The 21740-nt window shown below is 42.6% G+C and overlaps 2 protein-coding genes across 2 annotated transcripts; both read right to left on the bottom strand.

Annotated features, from left to right (window-relative positions):
- Positions 1–380: 380 nt before the first annotated feature.
- On the bottom strand, positions 381–2983 carry LOC147899770 (PHD finger protein-like protein). Its single transcript, XM_087377478.1, has 5 exons — positions 2828–2983; positions 2578–2736; positions 2081–2341; positions 897–1787; positions 381–742 (listed from the first exon to the last, which is right to left on the bottom strand). The coding sequence occupies exons 1-5, from the start codon at positions 2909–2911 to the stop codon at positions 650–652; spliced, it is 1488 nt and encodes a 495-aa protein (XP_087233604.1). The 5' UTR covers positions 2912–2983; the 3' UTR covers positions 381–649.
- Positions 2984–18301: 15318 nt separating this feature from the next.
- Positions 18302–21304, bottom strand: LOC147899769 (pentatricopeptide repeat-containing protein At5g27110-like). The gene has a single exon (XM_087377079.1). The coding sequence runs from the start codon at positions 21302–21304 to the stop codon at positions 18302–18304; it is 3003 nt and encodes a 1000-aa protein (XP_087233205.1).
- Between the last annotated feature and the right edge of the window lie 436 nt (positions 21305–21740).

Genomic DNA, 21740 nt, shown 5'->3' with positions numbered 1-21740 from the left:
GGTGTGGTCTTTGCCAACTGGTATTGCTCTTTAATTGGAGCAATTTCCCCCTCCCTCAATATAGCTAGCAATGACTCCAGCCCTTTCATATGCTAATTCCTTTTCCCAAGCTTATAAAGATCTTTAATTAAGAAGAAATTATAGTTAGGCATAGCTCAAGGTTGTTGGCAATGAACAGAAATTGTGGCAACCAAAACCCACTATACAATTAACAAAGGCCGTCTACACATGCCTTTAAAATGATGCAATTAGTAATACAGCTTCTCCTCTAATAAAGATTGTATTTCCTAGCCGCACCCTAGCATCACAAGCTGCCCTCTGATATAAAGGGTTATCTGGTTGTGTACTTTTGTCCTTCAATATTATCGCCACACCCCCCATAAAAAAACACTTGTGTTGGTCAATTGTTGTTTTTGAAACCAAAAGGCACGGCATGCCCTTCTAGACAAGGCAGACGTTCGAGCGCTGCAGTGAAAGATACCATAGAGTAAATGTTTCTTTGTAGACATCTATTTCCAACAATTTCATGCTACAGTTTTCACAATAAAGTTCAACAGACTTTAAACCCAAAGCCATGGGTGCAGGTCGACCTAGGATTGTACAACAGCATGTAATTAAAGACCCTCAACTTTCTAGAGGTGACCAGCATCTATGTGAACCGCATTCGCTTTCTTTTGAGATTATCAAAGAACTCATGTATGTCAGCACTGGTTATTGTCCTCCCAGACTCTCCAAACGAAGCCTGCAGTCATACCAACAGCATGTCATATCAGCCTCCCGCGTGGTTACAAATTGAGCAAATCAACATATAATGTCCTAAACGCCCAGGACAACACAAAAAGCAAAGGTCGGAGAAGGGAAGGGAGCGAAAGAAAGACAAAGGATTTGGGCCATACAAAATGTGCTGAGAATTCACTGGTCATGTCGTTGAGCTTATGCAAAAACTCAATTTGTCCAACATGACCTAGACTATTGAGAAAAGCAAGATCTCTTCCTGGTGCAGCATCCAACTTCTCTTTCCGTTTTTGTTTTGCAGTTTCTTCATATTGGGAAAGTGTGTCTTCAGAGTACAAAAAAAAGCTTACACCCTTTATTGAGTACAGATTGCAGCACGCATCACACCTGCATAGCTGAGCTCTCCAATTTTTTACTAGAAACAAGGCTTTATTACACCAGAACTTTGGTGGAGCAATTTCAGCACTATTACTGCTTTTGGCCGCTTCATCTTTTTGTATTTTTCCTGAATTTCTTATCACTGTGAGCTTGCAGGATGTACCTCCAGACTGACACTGACCAAGATTATCACTTGTTCCAATGTTATCTGAACTTATTCCATTTGTCTCCACCAACTCCCCTTTACACCCCAAAACCTTCCCATTGTGTGAACCCTTTCCCTTGGTATCCAACTCCATTTCAGGACCCAAAACGTTAGAAGGGGTACTAATAAAAGGAACCATGCTAGTGACATCCACATCCTGTGACTGAGAGGCATCCACAGCCACAGGCTCACCGCTCAACTCTGCATGCACTTTTACATCTCCCGAAGGGGTTGCAGGCAATGTGGATATGGCTTTTAAAGGGGAACCATCCACCTGACCAACAGCCTGAACTGACCCTTGCATCACTGCATTGTCGTTCTGAGAGAACGTATCCTCTTTATGGAGGATACCTGAACCTCCGACTGGCACCAGCAGATCACTGTAGCATGATAAGAAGTCAAGAGAAACAGCACACGCTTGGCAAATAAGCTCATCAAAAAGGGGCTCCCCATCCTCATCTCTTGGAACCTGAAGACATATACAAGCACATTAAAGCAGCTTGGAGTTCCACAACTCAGTTTCCAGGACTACCATAAGCATAAATGGGGAAGACAATATTCACATCTACAGTTAGGGCGCTTGTGCATGATGAACGGCCAGAAAGAGAGCCAGCACAAGAGAAGGGAGCCACAATGGAAGACTAAGCACCTTGGTCAGAGGTTTGTGCAAGATAAGGACAGCTTACAAGCGAGATGATGGCTCAAGCGGTGATGCGCACAATCATTCAGAGTCACTTTACAGTATTGAAATGATGGACTCACCTCCTCCGATGGTGCAAGGCCAAGATGGGTCTCATGAAACCAGTCTTCACAGATGCAACATTGAAGCATCTCCCCCTGGTCCTCACCAACAGGATCCGGGTAGGGACGTTTGCAAGTGCAGTATACACCCTGGTAATTTTGGTTGTACACATTCTCATAATTTTCAGGGTCCTTACTGCTAAATAGTCTGCAGACTCCAACTCCAAACTTGGAATTTCCACAGTCGCAGCGGAAGTGTCTTCTTGTCCACAGCTCTACGACCTGCAAGTGGACAGTGACCATTTCATAGAGACAGGTTCCTCCGTTAAAGAGTCAGGAAAATGGGAAACTGCGTTCATTGTAACAAATATAATAGCCTGCAGTAAGCGCAATCATCACAGGCAATTATTGCTATACATATCATCGTTGCCTACAAGAGATTGCCATCACGTTCTTTGAACTCGGCGTAAGAAGAGACAGAGACTTCCTCCATTGAAGCCGGGGAATTGAGAACTAACCTCATGTCCGTCGTGGCAGGTCATGGAGCATGCCGTACAGACTCCCGCGTTGCCCTCGGGACAGCATGTAATGCAGGAGAAGACCGCCTGTCGAGGAAGGTAGCCCTTAGGATAAGTGCAATCCTTTCCATCGTCTCCCCCAAGCACCAGGTCTGCTTCCTGAAAAGAAGGCCGCAGGACAATCAAAACCCTACGCAATTGATACACGGCAGACAGACTGCCCCGGAGAATACGAGATAGAGATGAGCACCAGCTCCTGCGCTTCGAGGCCCTCGATAAACTCCGTCATTGTCACCACTGTTTCGTCGGCTCCATTCTCCGCGCCTCCCTCCATTGCTGAACCAACCTTGAACCAAGGAAATGGGCAAGGCACTAGTTAATTTATATTGGCAAAATTTGGGGCAAGGCACAAAATTTCCCGCCAATCCCTTGGAACCTTATTACGCTCCGTCGCCCATTGATGAATATAGGGGGGCTATGAGAGAAAAAAATCCATTAATTTGTTGGAGAAAGTGAGAGGGGTGAAAAGGAAACACTCATAATCTAAGGTACACCAAAAATTAATGGATCTTTCTAGATGGACGTCCAAAGCTTGTTAAAAAGCCTGAGGAGTCCCTCGCGATATCGCCTCCGCCATAGCCGACTATGCCATCGGCCGCCTCTCTCTCCTGCAATTTACATTCGCCTATATCGAGCTCTACATCACCTACCTAGTAGGGAGGGAGGAAGGAGAGGCGCCAGGAGGGAGGGCCCTTGTCATGCTTGGAAAGGGATTGTGCGGGCGGGATCCCGTCTATAGTGGCTCGGCCAGAAAGAAGAGGAGTGGCCGCAACTAGCTCTAGTGAGCTTTCTCAGCAGCAGCGACGGATGATTTTTTCAAGTTAGTTTCGTTAAGAAGCTAAACTTTTATATTGGCATCCAAAGTTTGTATGCCCTAATAAAAATAAATGTTTGAAACATTCGTTAAGATTTGAAACTTTTTTGCAAAAAAATTTAAGGTTTCGCCAGGATTTACATTTTTTCTTCAAAATTCAAAAGAAAATACATAAAAAGTACTACATTCTACCGATATTGTGAAACTAAAAAAATGAGCTTGAAAACTTTCGCCAAGATTTCATATTAATATATAAGCATGGCTTTCATAAAAACATCCCTCGACGATTAATGGTGATGGCGAGGGCAGGAACCCGCAGCGGGGGCAGAAGAGCAAAGGAAACTGGAGGTGTAGGGAGTAGGGAGGAGAGCTCCATCGCTACGAGGATGTGTGAGGGAGCTATCCCTACAAGGGGCAGAGAAAGAAATAGAGATCTTGCAAGGGGAAGGATGCGAATGGAGCGAGCATGTGCAAGAGGTTTGTGAAAACAAATTGATGGCAACAGTGAACGAGATGGATTGAGGAGGGAGTGGGAGGTGATTGCGTTGTGGATGAGGATGCTGTAAGCGTCGAAGGGGCTGAGGGGTGGAGGGAGTGGAAAAGGCCCCAAGCAGCAAGCACCAGAGGGGCTAAGGGGCAGAGGGCGAGGCTAAGCGGAAGGGGCTGAGGGGCAGAGGGAGAACGGAGGGCGGAGTGCTTGGCCATGGAGATTTCGATCCCAGCAGCCACACCAATTCCATTACCTAGAAAAGAAGTCAGGACAAGAGGCAAGACATCAATGTGAGGTATAGGATACTTATTATTTATGGCGATTTTATTTAATGCTCGGTAATCTATACATAAACGCATAGTACCATCCTTTTTCTTTACTAGTAAAACTGATGCAGACCAAGGTGAGCTACTTGGTTTCCTATATGGAGGTTTCCAAACAGGGGTAGATCTAGGAACCAAGTTTATTTTATGATTTACTTCTCTCTCAGGGGGTAAACCATAAGGCAAATCAAACAAAAAAACATATTTTAATTCAAACATTAAATCGTTGAAAGAAGATTTATACTTTTTAACATTATGATATTACTTCTTTATGATGATCTATCACCAATAAAAGTAAGTTCACAAATATATACCTCACGTTCTTGTTGGTGTAGCAGTTGTTCCCATTCCATCGAACAAATAAGAGGAGATTTAGACACATCATGTTCTCCCTGAAGCTGGAAGACTCTACCATCTTTTTCAAACATAATGGGGTTATTAAGATAACTCTATTGTAAGCTATGCCCAAGAATATACAACCACTCTCGACTAAGAAGAACATCTGTTTGATGGAGATGCATGATTTGGAAATCCAAGGCATCTTGATAGCCTTGAATATCCACCTCTACACCATGTATCATGGTGTCCCAAACCTTTTTATCACTGCCCTTTGCCAAAGAGACCACATATTTATGGGCACTTGGACTCTCGTGCAATTTTAATTTCTTAACTAATGAGTAATTCAAGAAATTATGTGTTGCACTATCATTGACCATCACTCTTACCCTTTGCCCCTCTATTTTTCCATGCATCCTCATTAAATCATGAGTACCAAAGGTAGGCTGCCACATTGTCAATGATAAACAACACATATGGGTGCTATCCTCATGATAGACCTCTACCTCAGTGTACTTTTTAGTACCATTAAGCAGCAACACTTGCACCGCATGTACTTGTTTTTGTGGAGGTTTGTTTGGGGCTTTAGCTCATGCTTGTTTATTTTTAGGGTAGTTCCAAGCAGCATGGTGTTTGTCCAAACATTCGAAGCAAATATTTTCTTGCCTGACCCTTTCATAATCCTCTTTCTTCAAGAGAGAATATTTTTGTGTTTGAGGTTTCTTAGGTGGTGCCTGAGAAGCCTCCTTCTTAAACTGCCCCGTCCTTTTCAAAATGGGAAATTTGTTGAACTTGGAAACAAAGACTGTTTGTTCCAAAGTCCTAGCTTTGGATTTCCCTGTCATATCATCATATATTTGGGCATACCTAATTGCTTCTTCGAAGGTTTTGGGAGAACTTCTTCTCACCTCAACCTTATAAGTGGCTTTGAGACCTCTCACAAAACCCCTTATCTTCTAGAATTCATCAATTCCTTTTAGCTTAAGGACTGCCTCCCTATAATTCCCTACATACTGGACTAGACTATTTTCACCCATAGTGCAATTGTCCCAAGCCTCCCACCCTCTTTCTAGTCCATTTTTTGGTAAAAACTCTTTTAATAAGGCTTGTTCAAACTCAACCCAAATCTGCAGCTCATCCACAAATTCTTCTCCGTGGGCTATCTGCAGTTCATCACGCTTCTGCTATGCCTTTGCCTTTGCGTATAGTTAGACATGCAAAGTCTATGGTTGGCATCTAAATAGGTAGCCCGGCCACCCGAGGCCTTATGTCCACCACCAAACGAAATGGCGAATCACCACTTCATCCTCTTAGTATCAGGAGGTTGTCAACGATTTCAAGGTTCAAGGCCTCAAGCAGGCAGGAGATCACAACAACGGTAGTGGTGCACGTGTAGAAATGCACGTGTAGAAAGCGTATGGGTTGCTTCTGCAAATTCATCGTCATTGCCCCCGTTAGTGTGTTCATAGATGCGTGAGGTTGCTCACCTTTGAGTGACTTATGTTATAGCATAAAATACACAATCTTTGTCAAATACATCCACTCCCCTGTCAGCTATGTCTTAATAGTAGCCTACATACAACAGTGAACTCTACGCCCAGCTGTGATACCAATGTGATAAAGAAACATAAAGAGGGTTCTTTTTTTTGCTACCATCTAGCCGCGATTCCTAGTGAGCTCCCTTCAACGATACGTGAATTCCCTGCTACCAAGTTCCTTCTCTCCTGGTTCTTTCCATGTGGACCCCTCTCTCTAGAAATCTCCCCCATGCCCAGTGCATGCCATGTGGACCCCTTTTGATGCCAAGTGTCCTTTCAAAGTACCTTACCCTTTTGACCCCTCTTGGCATCCCTCTATAATGCTAGGCCTATTTTTCCTAGACATTAATTCATGTGTCCACCATTGCACTGTCAAGCCTTCTTGGTCTCCTGCCTCACCATAACCAAGCCTCAGACTACACAAACAAGATAAAAATATTCAAGGACTCATGTTTCTTTCTACATGCTTTACAACTGAATAGAGTCTGATGAGTCCTCTTGAGGCTGTGATGCTCTAAGAGTACATTGAGTCTCTACTTCTTCCACCATTGCACTGTCAAGCCTTCTTGGTCTCCCGCCTCACCATAACCAAGCCTCAGACTACACAAACAAGATAAAAATATTCAAGGACTCATGTTTCTTTCTACATGCTTTACAACTGAATAGAGTCTGATGAGTCCTCTTGAGGCTGTGATGCTCTAAGAGTACATTGAGTCTCTACTTCTTGTGTGGATGGTGTACATTGAGTTTCTACTTCTGGTGCAACTGCGATAGACTCAATCTCTTCCTCCTTTGCAAGATGTGATGTTGTAGATGCACATTGAGTCTCTACTTCTTGTGTAGGAAGAATGCATTGAGTCTCTAATTCAAGTGGAGAGACTGTAATGCTTCTGCTTGAGGCTATGATGCAGAAGAAAACTGAATTGTCTCTTGTTTTTCTTTGGCTCCCTCAGGTTCTTCATTGAGTCCATCATGTTCTTTCCCAATGGTAGCAGTTACATAGTGAACAGTCTTAGCCATAAAATCTTGTAGCTCGAGCTTTGTATATGCTTCTATTGAGACTTGTTCAAAAATTTCATTGAGGAACAACATGAAGGTGTAGGCAACTCTCCACCCACTACTAAACTTGTCTTTCTACTCTACTACGAGGCGTGTCTGGAAATTTGGTTGGTCTTGATGCTCCCTGATTTTCATAATCGCAGATACTAACTTGTTTGCAGACCTGTCCATCATGACATATGACAAAGTGAATTTATGTAGTAAATAGTAAGATGCATGTTCATAATGATATGATGAAGGAACACTTACTTGAACACCCCGTGAAAGCCTATAAATGAATTGACAAACCAACAATGGTTGTCATCAAGATCCCATACTATCAGGCTCCAATGTGAGCTACATCACCAATAAAGAGCGATGAGATTTATCACAATATTAAGTAATAATTGACACAATATTACAAATAAAAGACTAAAAGAAAGATTGGGATGATACTTACTTCTCATAATATGGCATAAAGATGACTAGCATGCCATCCAAGTCTAAAAGTTGTAGCATTGAACAAACATCATCTACCATCTTCTTGATATCACTAAGTATAGGTGAAAGAAGAGAATCGAGCATACACACGTGATTCTATACTGATTTAGGAAAGTGAGATATAACCGTACTACAACAATAAATAAACAAATGTTAGAAGCAGATTGAATCAAATGATTGAAGTATCGAACCAAGAGATGTTCATATCAAACCTAAGGATGGCCATCATGACTTTGTCATTAGCCTCTTTCAAAGGTTCGGAGAGGATTGTAACTTCCTCGCTACCAAATGTCAAAACATGAGGTCACTTGCTAATGATAACTCTGACCTCAAAAGAGCTCCCCATTTCGTCCAATACAACAGTTACATTAGGACAACTTATGGGCGTAGCAACCAATGTTTCCTCTAGATGCTCCACCACATTATCAATAAATGCCTTAATGATAGATGACATAAATACGTGTAGATGCAAGTCTGTATATGTCGACAATGAGGTTTCACCGCCGCTCAAATTAAAAATTTGAGCAAGGAGCAAAAAGCAGTTATATCCAACTCTCCACCCACAACTGTGTCATCATTCTATTTCACTGCGAGACATGTTACATACTCTATTTGATCTTCTAAGTCACCTTCCATTTGCATAAGTGCATCTATAGCACCTACCAACTTCCGAGCTGATCTACACATAAAAATAGATAACATAAATGAATGTGCACATTGCATAGGATGCATCTCATTGACCTCTCTCTCTCTCTCTCTCTCTCTCTAGGATTTTGTAGCCATTTTTGGCATCTTAGCTGTATTATGATGAGGCCACCTAGTTGGCACATCGTTGATGATGTATTTTCTTTTCGGATGATTTTGTGTCCCATAGGCCATGTATGGCCTTCCGTGGACCTTTAATAAAATTTCTTTCTTCTTTCTTTCTCTCTCTCTCTCTCTCTCTCTCTCTCTCTCTCTCTCTCTCTCTCTCCCCCACTCTTCTATTTCTCTCTCTCTCTCTCTCTCTCTCTCTACCACGGCAATGCACCCCTCTCTCTCTCTCTCTCTCTCTCTCTCTCTCTCTCTCTCTCTCCCTCCCTCCCACTCTCTCCTCTCTTTCTCGCACTCCCTCCCACTCTATTCTCTCTCCCTCCCACTCTCTCTCTCTTTCTACTTCTACTTCTCTCTCCTCTCTCTCTCTCTCTCTCCCCCCTCTCTCTCTCTCTCACGCCCCCCCCTCTCTCTCTCTCTCTCGCATTGCCGTGACAGTACGCCTCTCTCTCCCACTCTCTCTCCCCCCCCCCCTCTCTCTCTCTCTCTCTCTCGTGTTGCCATGATAGCGCACCTCTCTCTCCCTCTCTTTCTCTCTCGTGCTACTGCGACAATGTGCCTCTCTCTCTCCCACTCTCTCTCCTCTCTCTCTCTCTCGCCCCCCTCTTTCTCTCCTCTCTATGCTCTCTCTCTCTCTCTCTCTCTCTCTCTCTCGCTGCTGCAGCAGTGCGCCTCTCCCACTCTCACCTTTCTCTCTCTCTCTCTCTCTCTCTCTCTCTCTCTCTCCCTCCCTCCCTCTCTCTCTCTCTCTCTCTTGCCTCTCTTTCTCTCCTCTCTGTCTCTTTTCTCTCCTCTCTCTCTCTCTCTCTCTCTCTCTCTCTCTCGCTCTGTCCCACTCTCTCCTCTCTCTCTCTCGCCTCTCTTTCCCTCCTCTCTCTCTCTCTCTTTTCTCTCCTCTCTCTCTCTCTCATTGTTGCGGCAGCGTGCCTCTCTCTCTCTCTCTCTCTCTGTGTCCCTCCCGCTCTCTCTCTCTCTCGCATGCGTGCCCCCCGTGGTAGCACAAGTGCCTCTCTTTCTCTCCTCTCTCTCTCTCTTCTCTCTCTCTCTCTCTCTCTCTCTCTCTCTCTCTCGCATGCTGCCATGACAGCGTGCCTCTCTCTCTCTCTCTCTCTCTCTCTCTCTCTCTTGCTGCTGCGGTAGTGCACCTCGCTCTCTCCTCTCTCTCACTCTCTCTCGCCCACTCTCTCCTCTCTCTCTCTCTCTCATTGCCGTGGCAACGTGCCTCGTTTGCTCTCCTCTCTGTATTCTCTCCTCTCTCTCTCTCTCCTCTCTTCTCTCTTTCTCTCCTCTCTCTCTCTCTTCTTTCCTCTCTCTCTCTCTCTCTCTCTCGTTCACTGCCGTGGTAGCGCGCCTCTTTCTCTTCTCTTATCTCTCTCTCTCTCTCTCTCGCACTGTGCCTCTGTCTCTCTCTCTCTCTCTCCCTCGCGTGGCCCTCTCTCTCTCTCGCCTCTCTCTCCCTCTCGTCTCTCTCTCTCTTGCCTCTCGCATGGCCCTCTCCCCCCCCTCTCTCTCTCTCTTTCTCTCTCCCTCTCTTGTGCGGCCCTCCCCCCTCTCTCTCTCACCCTATCTCTCTCTCTAAACGTCTCTCCTCTCTCTCCCTCTCTCTCTTTCTAAATGTCTCTCCTCTCGCTCCATCTCTCTCTCTCGCTATGGCGAGACTCTCTCTCTCTAAGCGTCTCTCCTTCACTTTTCTCTCTCTTTTCTTTCAAAGAATACAAATACAAAAAATTACCTAGAAGAAAGTTGAGATCTATGCTTATGCTTGCTTTTGCTCTTGCTTCTCCTTTTGCTTCTCCTCTTGCTCTTCCTTGTTGAAATGAGAGAAACAAAGGAGAGTATATATAAGAAAAACTAGGGTTTTAAGTGCTTCTCTCTCATTGGTCCTTCTATATCATTATCTCCTCTCCCATTGGCCTTTCCATCACATTATCTTCTCTCCCTCTCCCACCCACTCCCATCCTCCCACCTCCACCTCTCACTCCCACTCCCATCCTCCCACCCCCACCTCCCCCATTCCCACTCCCTCTCCCTCTCCCACTCCCACTCCCATCCTCCCACCCCCACCCCTCCCCCCAATTCCCACTCTCTTTCCCACTCCCACTCCCATTCTCCCACCCCTACCTCTCCCACTCCCACTTCCATGCCCATCCTCCCACCGCACCTCTCCCACTCCCTCTCCCACTCCCATTGCCAATCCCATCCTCCCACCCGCACCCCACCCCCACCTCTCCCACTCCCACTCCCTCTCCCACTCCCACCCCCACCCCACCCCACCCCCACCTCCCCCACTCCCATTCTCCCACCCCCACCTCCCTCATTCCCACTCCTCTCCCACTCTCACGCCCATCCTCCCACCCCACCCCTCCCACTCCCTCTCCCACTCCCACTCCCATCTTCCCACCCCCACCTCCCTCATTCCCACTCCCTCTCCCACTCCCATTCCCATTCTCCCACCCCCACCCCCACTTCCCCTATTCCCACTCCCCCTCCCATCCTCCCACCCCCACCCCCACCTCCCACAATCTCACTCCCTCTCCAACTCCCACGCCCACCTCCCCTCTCCTACTCCCACTCCCACTCTCCCTTCCTCCCACTCCCACCCTCCCACCTCCCACTCCCATTCCCACATTCCTACTATCAATTCCACTCCTACTTATGAATCCTAATTAAAACTATTACTTAAATAAATGATATTACTGAAAACACTCATAGGATTTATGGTTTAGGGTTTGGTGGTTTGGGGGTTAGGCTTTAGGGTTTAGGGTTTGTGAGTTAGGGTTGAGGGTTTGGTGGTTTGGGTTGGGGTTTAGGGTTTAGGGTTTAGGGTTTGGGAGTTAGGGCTTAGGATTTAGAGATTAGGGATTAGTTTTTATTGGTTAGGGTTTAGGGTTTAGGGGGTCAAGATTAACATTTACGATTTAGGGATTAGGGGTTAGGGTTTAGGGATTAGGGTTTAGAGGTTTAAGATTTAGGGATTAGGGATTAGGGGTTAGGGTTTACGGGTTAGGGTTTAAGGTGTAGGATTTAGGCTTTAGGGTTTAAGGTTTAGGGGTTAGAGGTCTAGGATTAAGATTGAGGTTTTAGGAACTAGGGGTTAGGGTTTAGGTTTAGGGTTTTGAGGTTAGGGTTTAGGGTTTAGGGGTCTAGGATTAGGATTGACGGTTTAGGAATTAGGGGTTAGGGTTTAGGTTTAGGGTTTTGAGATTAGCTATTAGGGATTAGGGTTTATGGATTAAGATTTAGGGGTTTAGGATTTAGGTTTAGGTATTAGGGTTTAGGGTTTAAGGGTTAGGGTTTAGGAACTAGGGTTTTAGGATTAGGGTTTTGGGATTAAGGATTAGGGGTTAAGGTTTACGGATTAGGATTTAGGGGTTTAGGATTTAGGTTTAGGGATTAGGGTTCAAGATTTAGGGCTTAGGGTTTAAGGGTTAGGGTTTAAGAATTAGGAGTTAAGGTTTAGGAATTAGGGATTAGGGTATAGAATTTAGGGTTTTGAGGGCTAGGATTGGGATTAGGATTTAGGGTTTAGAAACTAGGGGTTAGGGTTTAAGATTTAGGGTTTAGGGTTTAGGGTTTCAAGGGCCTGAATTAGGGTTTAGCGTTTAGGGATTGGGGGTTAGGGTCTAGGGTTTAGGGTTTAATTAATGTTTTAAACAAGATCTAGATTTTTAAATAATTAATAAAGTAGATTATTGAGAAGAAACTAATGTTCTTTATAATGGTTATTACAGGTTGTTTGCAAAGGAAACTCACAAAGGAGATGGCTACAAAATTTATTCTGGGGATGGAGGTGATTCTATGTTGCAAAAGAGAAGTAGTTGCATTTGCTACAATCCATGAAAGTGATCCAAATTCTATTTGTCACTTTAGAAGACTTGGCAAAGATAAGGTGGTAGTTATCGTATCAAGGATTCTTAGTGCACATGTTGAGCTAAAGCATTAGTGTGGGGATATGGAAATCCTTGGAGATGTTATGCCCTATAATACTTCCAACAAAGCATTTATTGCACGGGACAGAGATAAGACTTATCCAACACATGTCATCAGGAATACAAAGTGCATATCTTTGGATTTTAGAGTGGGAGATATTTTACAAATGTTATCATTTGCAAATAAGAATGTAGCAGAAGGTCAAGTCTTGGGATTTGAACAAGTGGAACATTGGACATTTGCACAGGTGAGAATTCAAAAAGTTACTGATGATGGTATGGATGATAACTCAATCTCATTGGATGGTCCCTACTATGAAGTAGGTAAGGATTTGAGATGGAGCATGCAATTTTTGAAGATTGGAAAGACTTGGCATGTGGTTTTTAATGATAAACATAATGTATACTATGACATCAAAGAATTGAAAGAATATGCCAATGTACCAAGCTCTATTCCTTCAGAGATAGATGATTCCAATGCACTCAACTATAACACTGACGTCTTATCAGGAGTCGATGAGTTCATTGGTATCGAGAAAGAAAAAGATTTCACAAGTGATGCCTTATCCGAGATGGATGAGTTCATGCACATTGAGAACTTGGGCAAAGATGTCAAAAGTGATATCTTTTCAAGCATGGATGGCTTCATGGATACTGATAAAGTTATTGGAGTCAAACCAAGTAACTATGGAATTATGGAAATCATGCATGATGATATATCGAGTGATGTTCTCTCTGGAGTAGAGGAGTTTCAAGACTATGGAGTTATGAAATCCATAGAAAGTGCATCAATGAGTGATGTTCTCTCATGAATAGATGAGTTTGAAGATCATTTTGGACACTCTATTGCCACTGACTATGGAGTTATGAAATCCATAGAAAGTGCATCAATGAGTAATGTTCTCTCAGGAATAGATGAGTTTGAAGATCATTCTAGACACTCTAATGCCACTGTGACAAGTGGTTCTACGATTGTATCAAAAGTAGGGATGAGATCAGCAAAGGACTATTCGGTATTTGACTTTGATTGTGAAACAATTAATGTTACAAATGGTTTAATGAATGTATCAAAAGCAAGGATGACATCAATAAAGGACTATTCAGTATTTGACTGTCAGAGTGATAAGATCAAGGATGCAACATCCCATGAAAACAACGTGGCAAATAAATCTTACAAGGAGAACTACACAAATCCAAATAAGAATGTACAGAAGGTCCCAAAACGGACATACAGATGCATGAAACGACAACGAGTCCAGGTAGATCTAGAAAAGCAACCAAAGAGAATAAAAGTAATGAATGAAGATGTTATGCTAAAAGCAATGCGATCTACATGCTGTAAGCGTAGATGTATGCGATCCATTAACTTACATGACATCAAGGGCTATAGAGAACATGTTTGGCAAAGGAAAGGGAGCAGAAGAAATGAATACCTACTCACGAGACTGTATTGCTTTCTTGTAAATGATAAGAGAAGGCGAAGTTCAGGACAACAGATAAGGCCTCTTATAAATGGAAAAAGTGTTTGCAATAATGCATATCGCATTATTATATGATTATCACATGGCATATATTGGAATTTGGCTAATAAAGCAAAGTATGGAGTTAAATTTAACATTCATGGAAACACAGGAAGGCCCAAAACAAGAGCCTCAACGGTTGCAACAACAACAATTTTGAAAGATTACATTTATGAAAATGCTTTACCGCAACCCCATCTCTCAAAAATGCATCTTCCAATAGGTTTGACTAAAAAAGAAGTATTTAACTCTATTGGAGAAACACAGAGGCAAAGAGGGCATGCACCGGCATCTTTTCATACTTTGTATACTCTTTGGAAAAAAAGCTTTGGACATGTTAAAATCCCAAAGAGGCAAAAAATGTCAAAGTGCAACGAATGTGATGATCTAAAGCGAGCACTTGAGAGTGCAACATCTCTAGAACAAAAAGAAGCTCACAAAAAAAAGAGAGAATTTCATCATGGACTTGTTCGACATTCTAGAATAAAATATGCATTTTGGAAGGAGCAAGCTATTTCTCACCCAAATGAGTACATGTGCGTTATTGTAGATGGTATGGATCAAAATACAACAACATTACTTCGTTTTCACTCCACCTAAGCTACAAGGAAATACTTTTTAAAGACACATCTATGTGGAGTGTTAGTGCATGGATTTAAGTTTTTTGCAAACATATGGATTGATTCCTTGCATCTACATGATAGCAATCAAGTTGTAACATCCGTTATGAAGGCAATTCACAATGTACATGCAGAAAAAGGTCGCCTACTAGCACCTTTGAGAGTACAAGCAAACAATTGCAGACGAGAGAATAAGAATGTACTCTTCTTTGCATTTTGCTAAATGCTAATCGCTCATAGAATCTTCAATGAGATTGAAGTTGGGTTTTTGTTGGTTGGGCACACACATGAGGATATCGATCAAGTATTTAGCACGATTTTAAGAGAACTAAAACACATGGACATGGAGACGATGGATGACTTGATAAGAAAATGTGGGAGGCAAGTTGGTGGCCGTAAGGAAGGAACAGTATGCTCAATGGTTGAGAGGATGTAATGATTGGAAGAGCTTTATTCTACCTTTCATATAAAAAGGTGGTGATGCCCTGATAGTTCATAGCGCTCCACACTATTTTCGCTTTTTCTTAAAGGATGAAAAACTAGTGATGCAATGGCAACACTATTCTCTTGATACAAAATGGGAACTTGAAGAACCTTACTCTCTCTTAACTTCAATCCCGAGCAAAGAAATGGATCCAACATGGGCTCCTATAAAAGAATTTAGCGAGAAATCCAAAGGTGAAATAGAAGGCTTAAAAGCTTTTATTACATACAAAGAGGAAATGCTTTGGAGATTTCCTGATTGGAAGCCCTCTTGGAAGGAACACACTATTGTTGTAATTAGCAAGACACACCAATTGATAAAGGACCTTGCAAAAATGCGAGAAGATGATATTAAGATAGAACGGCCTTTATTTTGGCCAAATGTTGGTAACGACTTACGCCCAACATGTGGTCTCTTTGAAAATGAGTTTGAATCGCTACTCCCACGTCCATATTATGGACCTAAGAAGAGAGAGTTTATGCCATAAATAGACATAGACGTCCATTGTTTTGTTGCAGTTCGACCATCGGATGATGAACATGAGAACGTGAAATTTTGGGTTGCGAAAGTGGTTGATGTGAGCATGGATGACCAGGGGAGAGCTACAACATTTACAGAGGTATGGTATGAGCCAAGGGGTAGGAAGGAGAACTAGGATAACATTACATTGTATAGTAGTTGTTTGAAAAAGGAATGGGTCCCAAACCATGATGCAATTTCAAGACTTTCCACAGAGACAGTCATAGTATCTTGGAAATCAAGGTCAAAGAAAACAAAGAAGCACATGGGGTATGATGTAGAAGACAAAATAAAATTACCGCAACCAATTCTTTTGCACATTACAGAGTTCATAAAGATGCTCGCCCAGGAGGAAGTAGAAGGAGATAGCACAAATGAAGAATGCCCATGATAGCACCATTCAAATATCGAGAAAGAGTGAAGGTGGTGGTGGTAGTCAGATGAGAGTGAATGAAGATGGCACCCAAGCGACAAGTGACGACAGAAAGAGCATTTTGAACAAGCAAATGTTTGGATCGCTCATTTCTGTGATGATAGAAAAGGACATTCAAACAAGCAAATGTTTGGATCGCATATTTGTACTAAACTCACTGTAAAGGAAAAAATACATTATTGAAAACGCCACAGGAGATCCTTTGTACAAAGACTCATCAAGAGCAATACTTCTTGTAAAACTCATGATAATGTAAAATTGCAAGCATAGCTATTGCTATTTTTTAGAGTACAAAAGAGGCTTCCATCATGTCTCATGTCTATATAAACCTTTTAATTTCTTGAATATTCAAGAGTGTTATAGTTTTCTGCATTGAAAGTAAAAAGAGTCTTGCAGGTCTTTTGTGTATACATTTTTTAAATTTTGTGAATCCTCAATAGCATGGTTTTTCATGGATTTAAACTAATAACTCGGATTTTTTAATTTAAGAATACGATTCTTATAAACAAGAAATACAAATTTAGGATTTAATAGTAGTTTTTGCATTATTAGGGCAACATTGTAGAGAGATATTTTGAAATGTATTATGTGGAAATGACAGTGCCAGAAAGTAAACTTCTAGTTCTCGAATGACATTTTCATAAAGTAAACTTTTCATTTGGAAGGATTTTAAGGAATAGTCCAAAAGTAGACATATGAGTCCAAAATTAATGAAATAAGTGTATTAGGTGAAGCATGGCATAGCTAAGCAAGGAACTTTTTGTGTTCCTAACAAAGGATGAAACCATGCTTCCAAAATGAAGTTGTTAATTGCAACTCAACACACATGTCTAGCATTGGGGAGAAAGAGTTATAGTCTTGCCTTACCTTTCTCTGCTAGTCGTGGCTCCATAGAAAGGAGCTAGGGTGACTATTAGAGATTGAAAACCTAAGGCAACCTCCTAGAAAAGGTTGCCTTGTACTATAAGACAATAAAAATTATTGCGTGTCTATGTCTTTGTCTCTCGCTTCTTCTCTTCTTCATGGTATATTGCTTCGAAGTTCATATGTTTGACATTTCAAAATCACGGGTGTATGCTTTTGAATCACAATACCCATCCATACCACCATCAGGGCGCCAATGGGCCTTGAAACCATATAGGGGCAATTATAGAAAGCACCCCTAATTTGTCATTGTTTGATAGTTTTTATATGCTTGCTGCCATGCTGGATAGCACTAGTAGCCACCTTTCAATTAAAAGGCTGGGAGATCTTCCATTGAGGGGATAACACTGCCCTTTAAAGACTCATTATGCACATTTGATCTAGCATTCCACATTGGCAGGTCCCAGCCCGACAAGCCATCCATTGGATAATGCAGTAGCATGTGAAAAGGGTAACAATTCATCACACGAAAGTGTGAAACAAATGCCACATACCTCTCTCTCAGAGAGATGGTCAACGAGTAGCAAAATGTTATCCTAGACCTAGCCTTGCCTACGCCTTAAAACTCATAATGTGATAAAAAACAAGTAAACAAAATATCACAATCTACAATAAAAAATGTACCCCCAGATATACTCTGAAACTGGTGGCAAAGACATGACTATACAAGAAGCAACTTCCCGACTGTTTGTTTGGACTGGAGAGTTCAAACATCTTGAAGGTGAATAGACATCAGAACTCCAATGTTAAACCTTACATACACTGACTTCCAGCTTCAAGTCAATCTGGTCACTCAGAGAGCAACAAATTAAAACCACCAAAAGCCAGGAAAATACAAAAGAGAAGAAAGCAGTCTTTAAGAGACACTCACTGATACACATGAGACCGCATTAAGGCAACGAAGGAAGACTATATCAGTATTTAACTATCTACTATTCTTCTGACAAATCGTAGTATTTTGGACTCTGCGTCCATATCCTAGCATAAGCTTGCTGCTGAATCTGTAAGGTCCTCAGCCCAGAACCGTACACAATCATTCTGGAAAGACAGAGTCTTTAAGATGATAAGAAAATGAACATAAATAAAAATACCTTTTCTGGTGTGGGGAGAGTTGTAGAAATGTGAACAATTGCTTGAGAACAGTCTACATTTCAAACAACCACACCCACACGAGGACCGCTGATCCTTAAGCGATGCAAGCTACATAAACTGTTACAATAGCACCAGCATGAATCTCTTATCTCAAGGATAAATCAGCATATATTTTGATAGCATCGCGACATCAGCAGGTATTATGGCCATTTGCTATTTGTAGTAATGGTATACTGAGTAGGAAAAGGCTCCTCCAAGTATCTGGGTGTGGCGTCTCAATGTAGGCTAAGCTAACAGATAAATTGTGGCACGTGTCCTTGCTTCTTCAAATGCACACTTAACCTTTTCAGTTTTGCACAAAAATCTACACTTTTTGTGTGGCTTTTATCCCCTACAGTGAAATCATGGACCTTGTTGTCAACTTCAACACATGCCTTCCCAGGCTTTTTCCATGCATGTGCACAATTTCTCTGCTCTCGTACTTCAGCTGCTGTCTCCAATAAGTCAGTATCATCATAAATATTGGATACAAGTACATAAACAGAAGCAAACTTGGAATCTAACATGACAACATGATCAAAGCAGCGTCTTCCTAAATCCACATTGCAAGAAAATCTGCAGTTATTAAGCAATATCATCCAACCCAGAATATTAGGCCAAAATGGCATGGTTTGCAGTATATCTTCAGCTTCATTAAACTGCCCTGCATGCCCAAGAAGGTCAACAATGCAGTTATAATGCTCAAGATGTGGGGTGATGTCATGGTCTTCTCTCATTGACCTAAAGAGCTGAATGCCAATTTCCAAGAGACCCATATGTCTGCATGCAGATAAAAGACTAACAAATGTTACAAAATCTGGCTTAAAGCCTTCTCCTTGCATGGCAATGTAAAAATGCAAAGCAAGATTACAATCATTGTGCAGAGCATATCCTGTAATCATTGCACTCCATGACATACAATCCCGCTTCGGTGACTTGTGAAATACAATGCATGCATCCTTAAGGCTCCCACATTTTGCATACATATCAATGAGCGCATTACATACAGAAACGTCTGATTCAAGACCACTTTCAATAATGTAAGCATGAATCAATTTGCCCTGACTGAAAGCTGCTATGCTGGAACAAGCTTTCAATGTGGCAATAAATGTTATATTACTTGGTTTCATTCCTTCCTGTTGCATTTGGTAAAAAAGTTGAAGAGACTGACTCCCATGCCCAAGGTTTGTATATGCTTTGATCATTGTACTCCATGAAACCACATCTCGCCTTGGCATTTTGCAAAACAGTCGTCGTGCATCCTGAACGTTCCCACAAGATGCATGCATGTGGATGAGAATATTGGTAGAAAACAAATCCAACTCCAGTTCGGTAAGGGCCTCCTGTTGCACGTTCCTAAACAGCTGCAGTGGCTCCTCACAATGGCCATGTTGGACATAACCAGAAATCAACGAATTCCATGTCACTGTATCTCGCTGTGGTAGCTTTTCAAACACTCTTCGTGCATCCATGAGGCTATCACATTTGGCATACATGTCAACGAGGGTGCTTCCAACAAAGCAATCAAACTCAAAACCACATTCAATTACGTATGAATGGATCAGCTTGCCCTGATCTAGTGATCTTATTTTGGTACAGGCCTTCAAGATGGCAACAAAAGTGACATTGTCTGGCTTTATGCCATCACGTTGCATTCTCTGAAAATTTTGAAGAGCCATCTCACCCTTACCAAGATGGGCATATGCTGCAATCATTGTGCTCCATGTCACTACATCTCGATTTGACATCCTGTCAAAAACACGGTGTGCATTTGTAAGACTCCCACATTTGGCATACATGTCAATAAGCACATTACAAACTGAAACATCACACCCAAGGCCAATTCCAATCGCATGGGCATGAATGAACTTGCCCTCATTTAGGGCTGCTAGGTTGGCACATGCTTTCAAAGTGCTCACATAGGTGACCTTGTTTTGCTCTATACACTCCTGTCGCATTTGCTGAAAAAGTTGAAGAGCCTCCTGGAAACGTCCATGCTGTCCATATCCTGCAATCATTGTATTCCATGACACCACATCTTGTCTTGGGGATTTATTGAATAGTTGAACTGCAGTGATGAGGCTGCCACATTTAACATACATGTCGATAAGTGTGTTTCCAACATATACATCCACCTCAAAACCACATCCGATGGCTTTTGTATGTGTTATCTTGCCTTGATCAAGGGATGCTCTCCTAACACATGCTTTCAGAATGCTAACAAATATAGCATTGTTTGGCTGCACACCTTCCTGTTCCATTTGCTCAAAAAGCTGAAGTGCTTTTAGGCCATGCCCATGCTCAGCATATCCAGCGATAATTGGCATCCATGTCGCCGAATCTCGCTTACATATGTTGTCAAACACTCGATATGCATCTTGAAGTATCCCACATTTAGCATACATGTCAATGATGCAGCTGCCAACAAGCAGATCAGACTCAAAATTGTTTTCCATAACTTGAGCATGAATACGTCTGCCATGATCTAGGGCAGCTAAAGTCGAGCATGCTTTCAGAACAGTGATAAACATCACATTACTTGGGACTAGGCCTTTTTGTCGCATTTGCCAGAACAACTGAAGAGCCTCCTGACTATCACCATGCTGCACATGTTCTGTGATCATTGCATTCCAGATCCTCACATTCTCCTTTGGAACTTTAACGAACACTCTGCACGCATCCTCAAGACTCCCACATTTTGCATACATACAGATGACAGTGATCCCAACAGTGTCATCCATTTCAAAGCCATTTTTGATAATGTTGGCATGAAGCAACCTGCCCTGGGTCAGGCAAGCTATACTGGCACAGACTTTGAGGACAGAAATGACCAGATATTCATCCGGCTTCCCTCTTGATTGCTGCATTTGCCAATACAGTTTGATGGCCTGCTGGGCCTGTCTAAGCTTGGCATGCGCTAATATAATGGCACTCCAAGTAAAAAAGCTTGGTTTGGTGAATCTGCTGAAAACCTCGTTTGCTTCAGCCAAACTACCGCACAGAGTATACATCCGGACTAAATGGCTCCCCAGAAAACCCTCTGAATCATAATTGCTTTTCACGATAAATGAATGGACTATCCTGCCAGCTGTAAGGTCTTTCTTCTTGATGGATCCCTTCACAAGCCAATCCAAGATTGGGAGGGAGAAACAAATCCCTTGCTGATCCAGTGATCCCACAACCTGGAGAGCCTCATGGATTTGTCCCCGCTCACATAGCTTTCGCAAAGCTCCAAAAGAACCATCGCTTGTCATTAACCCAGCATACGCAATACCAACTTGCAGGTCATGATTAAAATCACACAAAAGAAAATGGCATGTTTGCTATCATCGAACTCAATCTAATCGCACGACACTCCTGCTCGAACTTCTGCAGGTTTCCTCCAAAGGTAGCTGACGCCCCCACTCTCTTTGTTCCCGACGCGCGTAACACAGGGTGTTGATTGAATATGGGCCCGCTATTACATCCTATACAAGCCTTGCAAGAAATTTCGGGATTTTGTCATGGGAGATAACAAGTTCTCGCGCTTCTCCTACGTCCTTACGTCTTCCCATCCCGCAAGCTCTTCCGTGGACGATTTTGGATCCTTGGCCTATCACAAAACCAAGGTCCACATTCCAATAAAAAAGAGAGGAATTCCAAAGATGCTTTTGTTTTCCAACGTCCCCGTCAAGCATCATGGCGCCCGAA

Source organism: Dipteris shenzhenensis, chromosome 7 (assembly GCF_047967505.1).
Source record: "Dipteris shenzhenensis isolate YYH24624 ecotype China chromosome 7, Dip_SZ_1.0, whole genome shotgun sequence".
Classification (NCBI taxonomy): Eukaryota; Viridiplantae; Streptophyta; class Polypodiopsida; order Gleicheniales; family Dipteridaceae; genus Dipteris; species Dipteris shenzhenensis.
This window is presented reverse-complemented; position numbering and strand designations above follow the sequence as displayed.

Coding starts and splice junctions, on each gene's coding strand:
- LOC147899770 (XM_087377478.1), bottom strand. CDS start 2,911: ATGGAGGGAGGCGCGGAGAATGGAGCCGACGAAACAGTGGTGACAATG. Junction 2,737..2,827: donor GCCTCGAAGCGCAGGAGCTG/GTGCTCATCTCT, acceptor CCTTCTTTTCAG/GAAGCAGACCTGGTGCTTGG. Junction 2,342..2,577: donor CCTGCCACGACGGACATGAG/GTTAGTTCTCAA, acceptor GTCCACTTGCAG/GTCGTAGAGCTGTGGACAAG.
- LOC147899769 (XM_087377079.1), bottom strand. CDS start 21,304: ATGACAAGCGATGGTTCTTTTGGAGCTTTGCGAAAGCTATGTGAGCGG.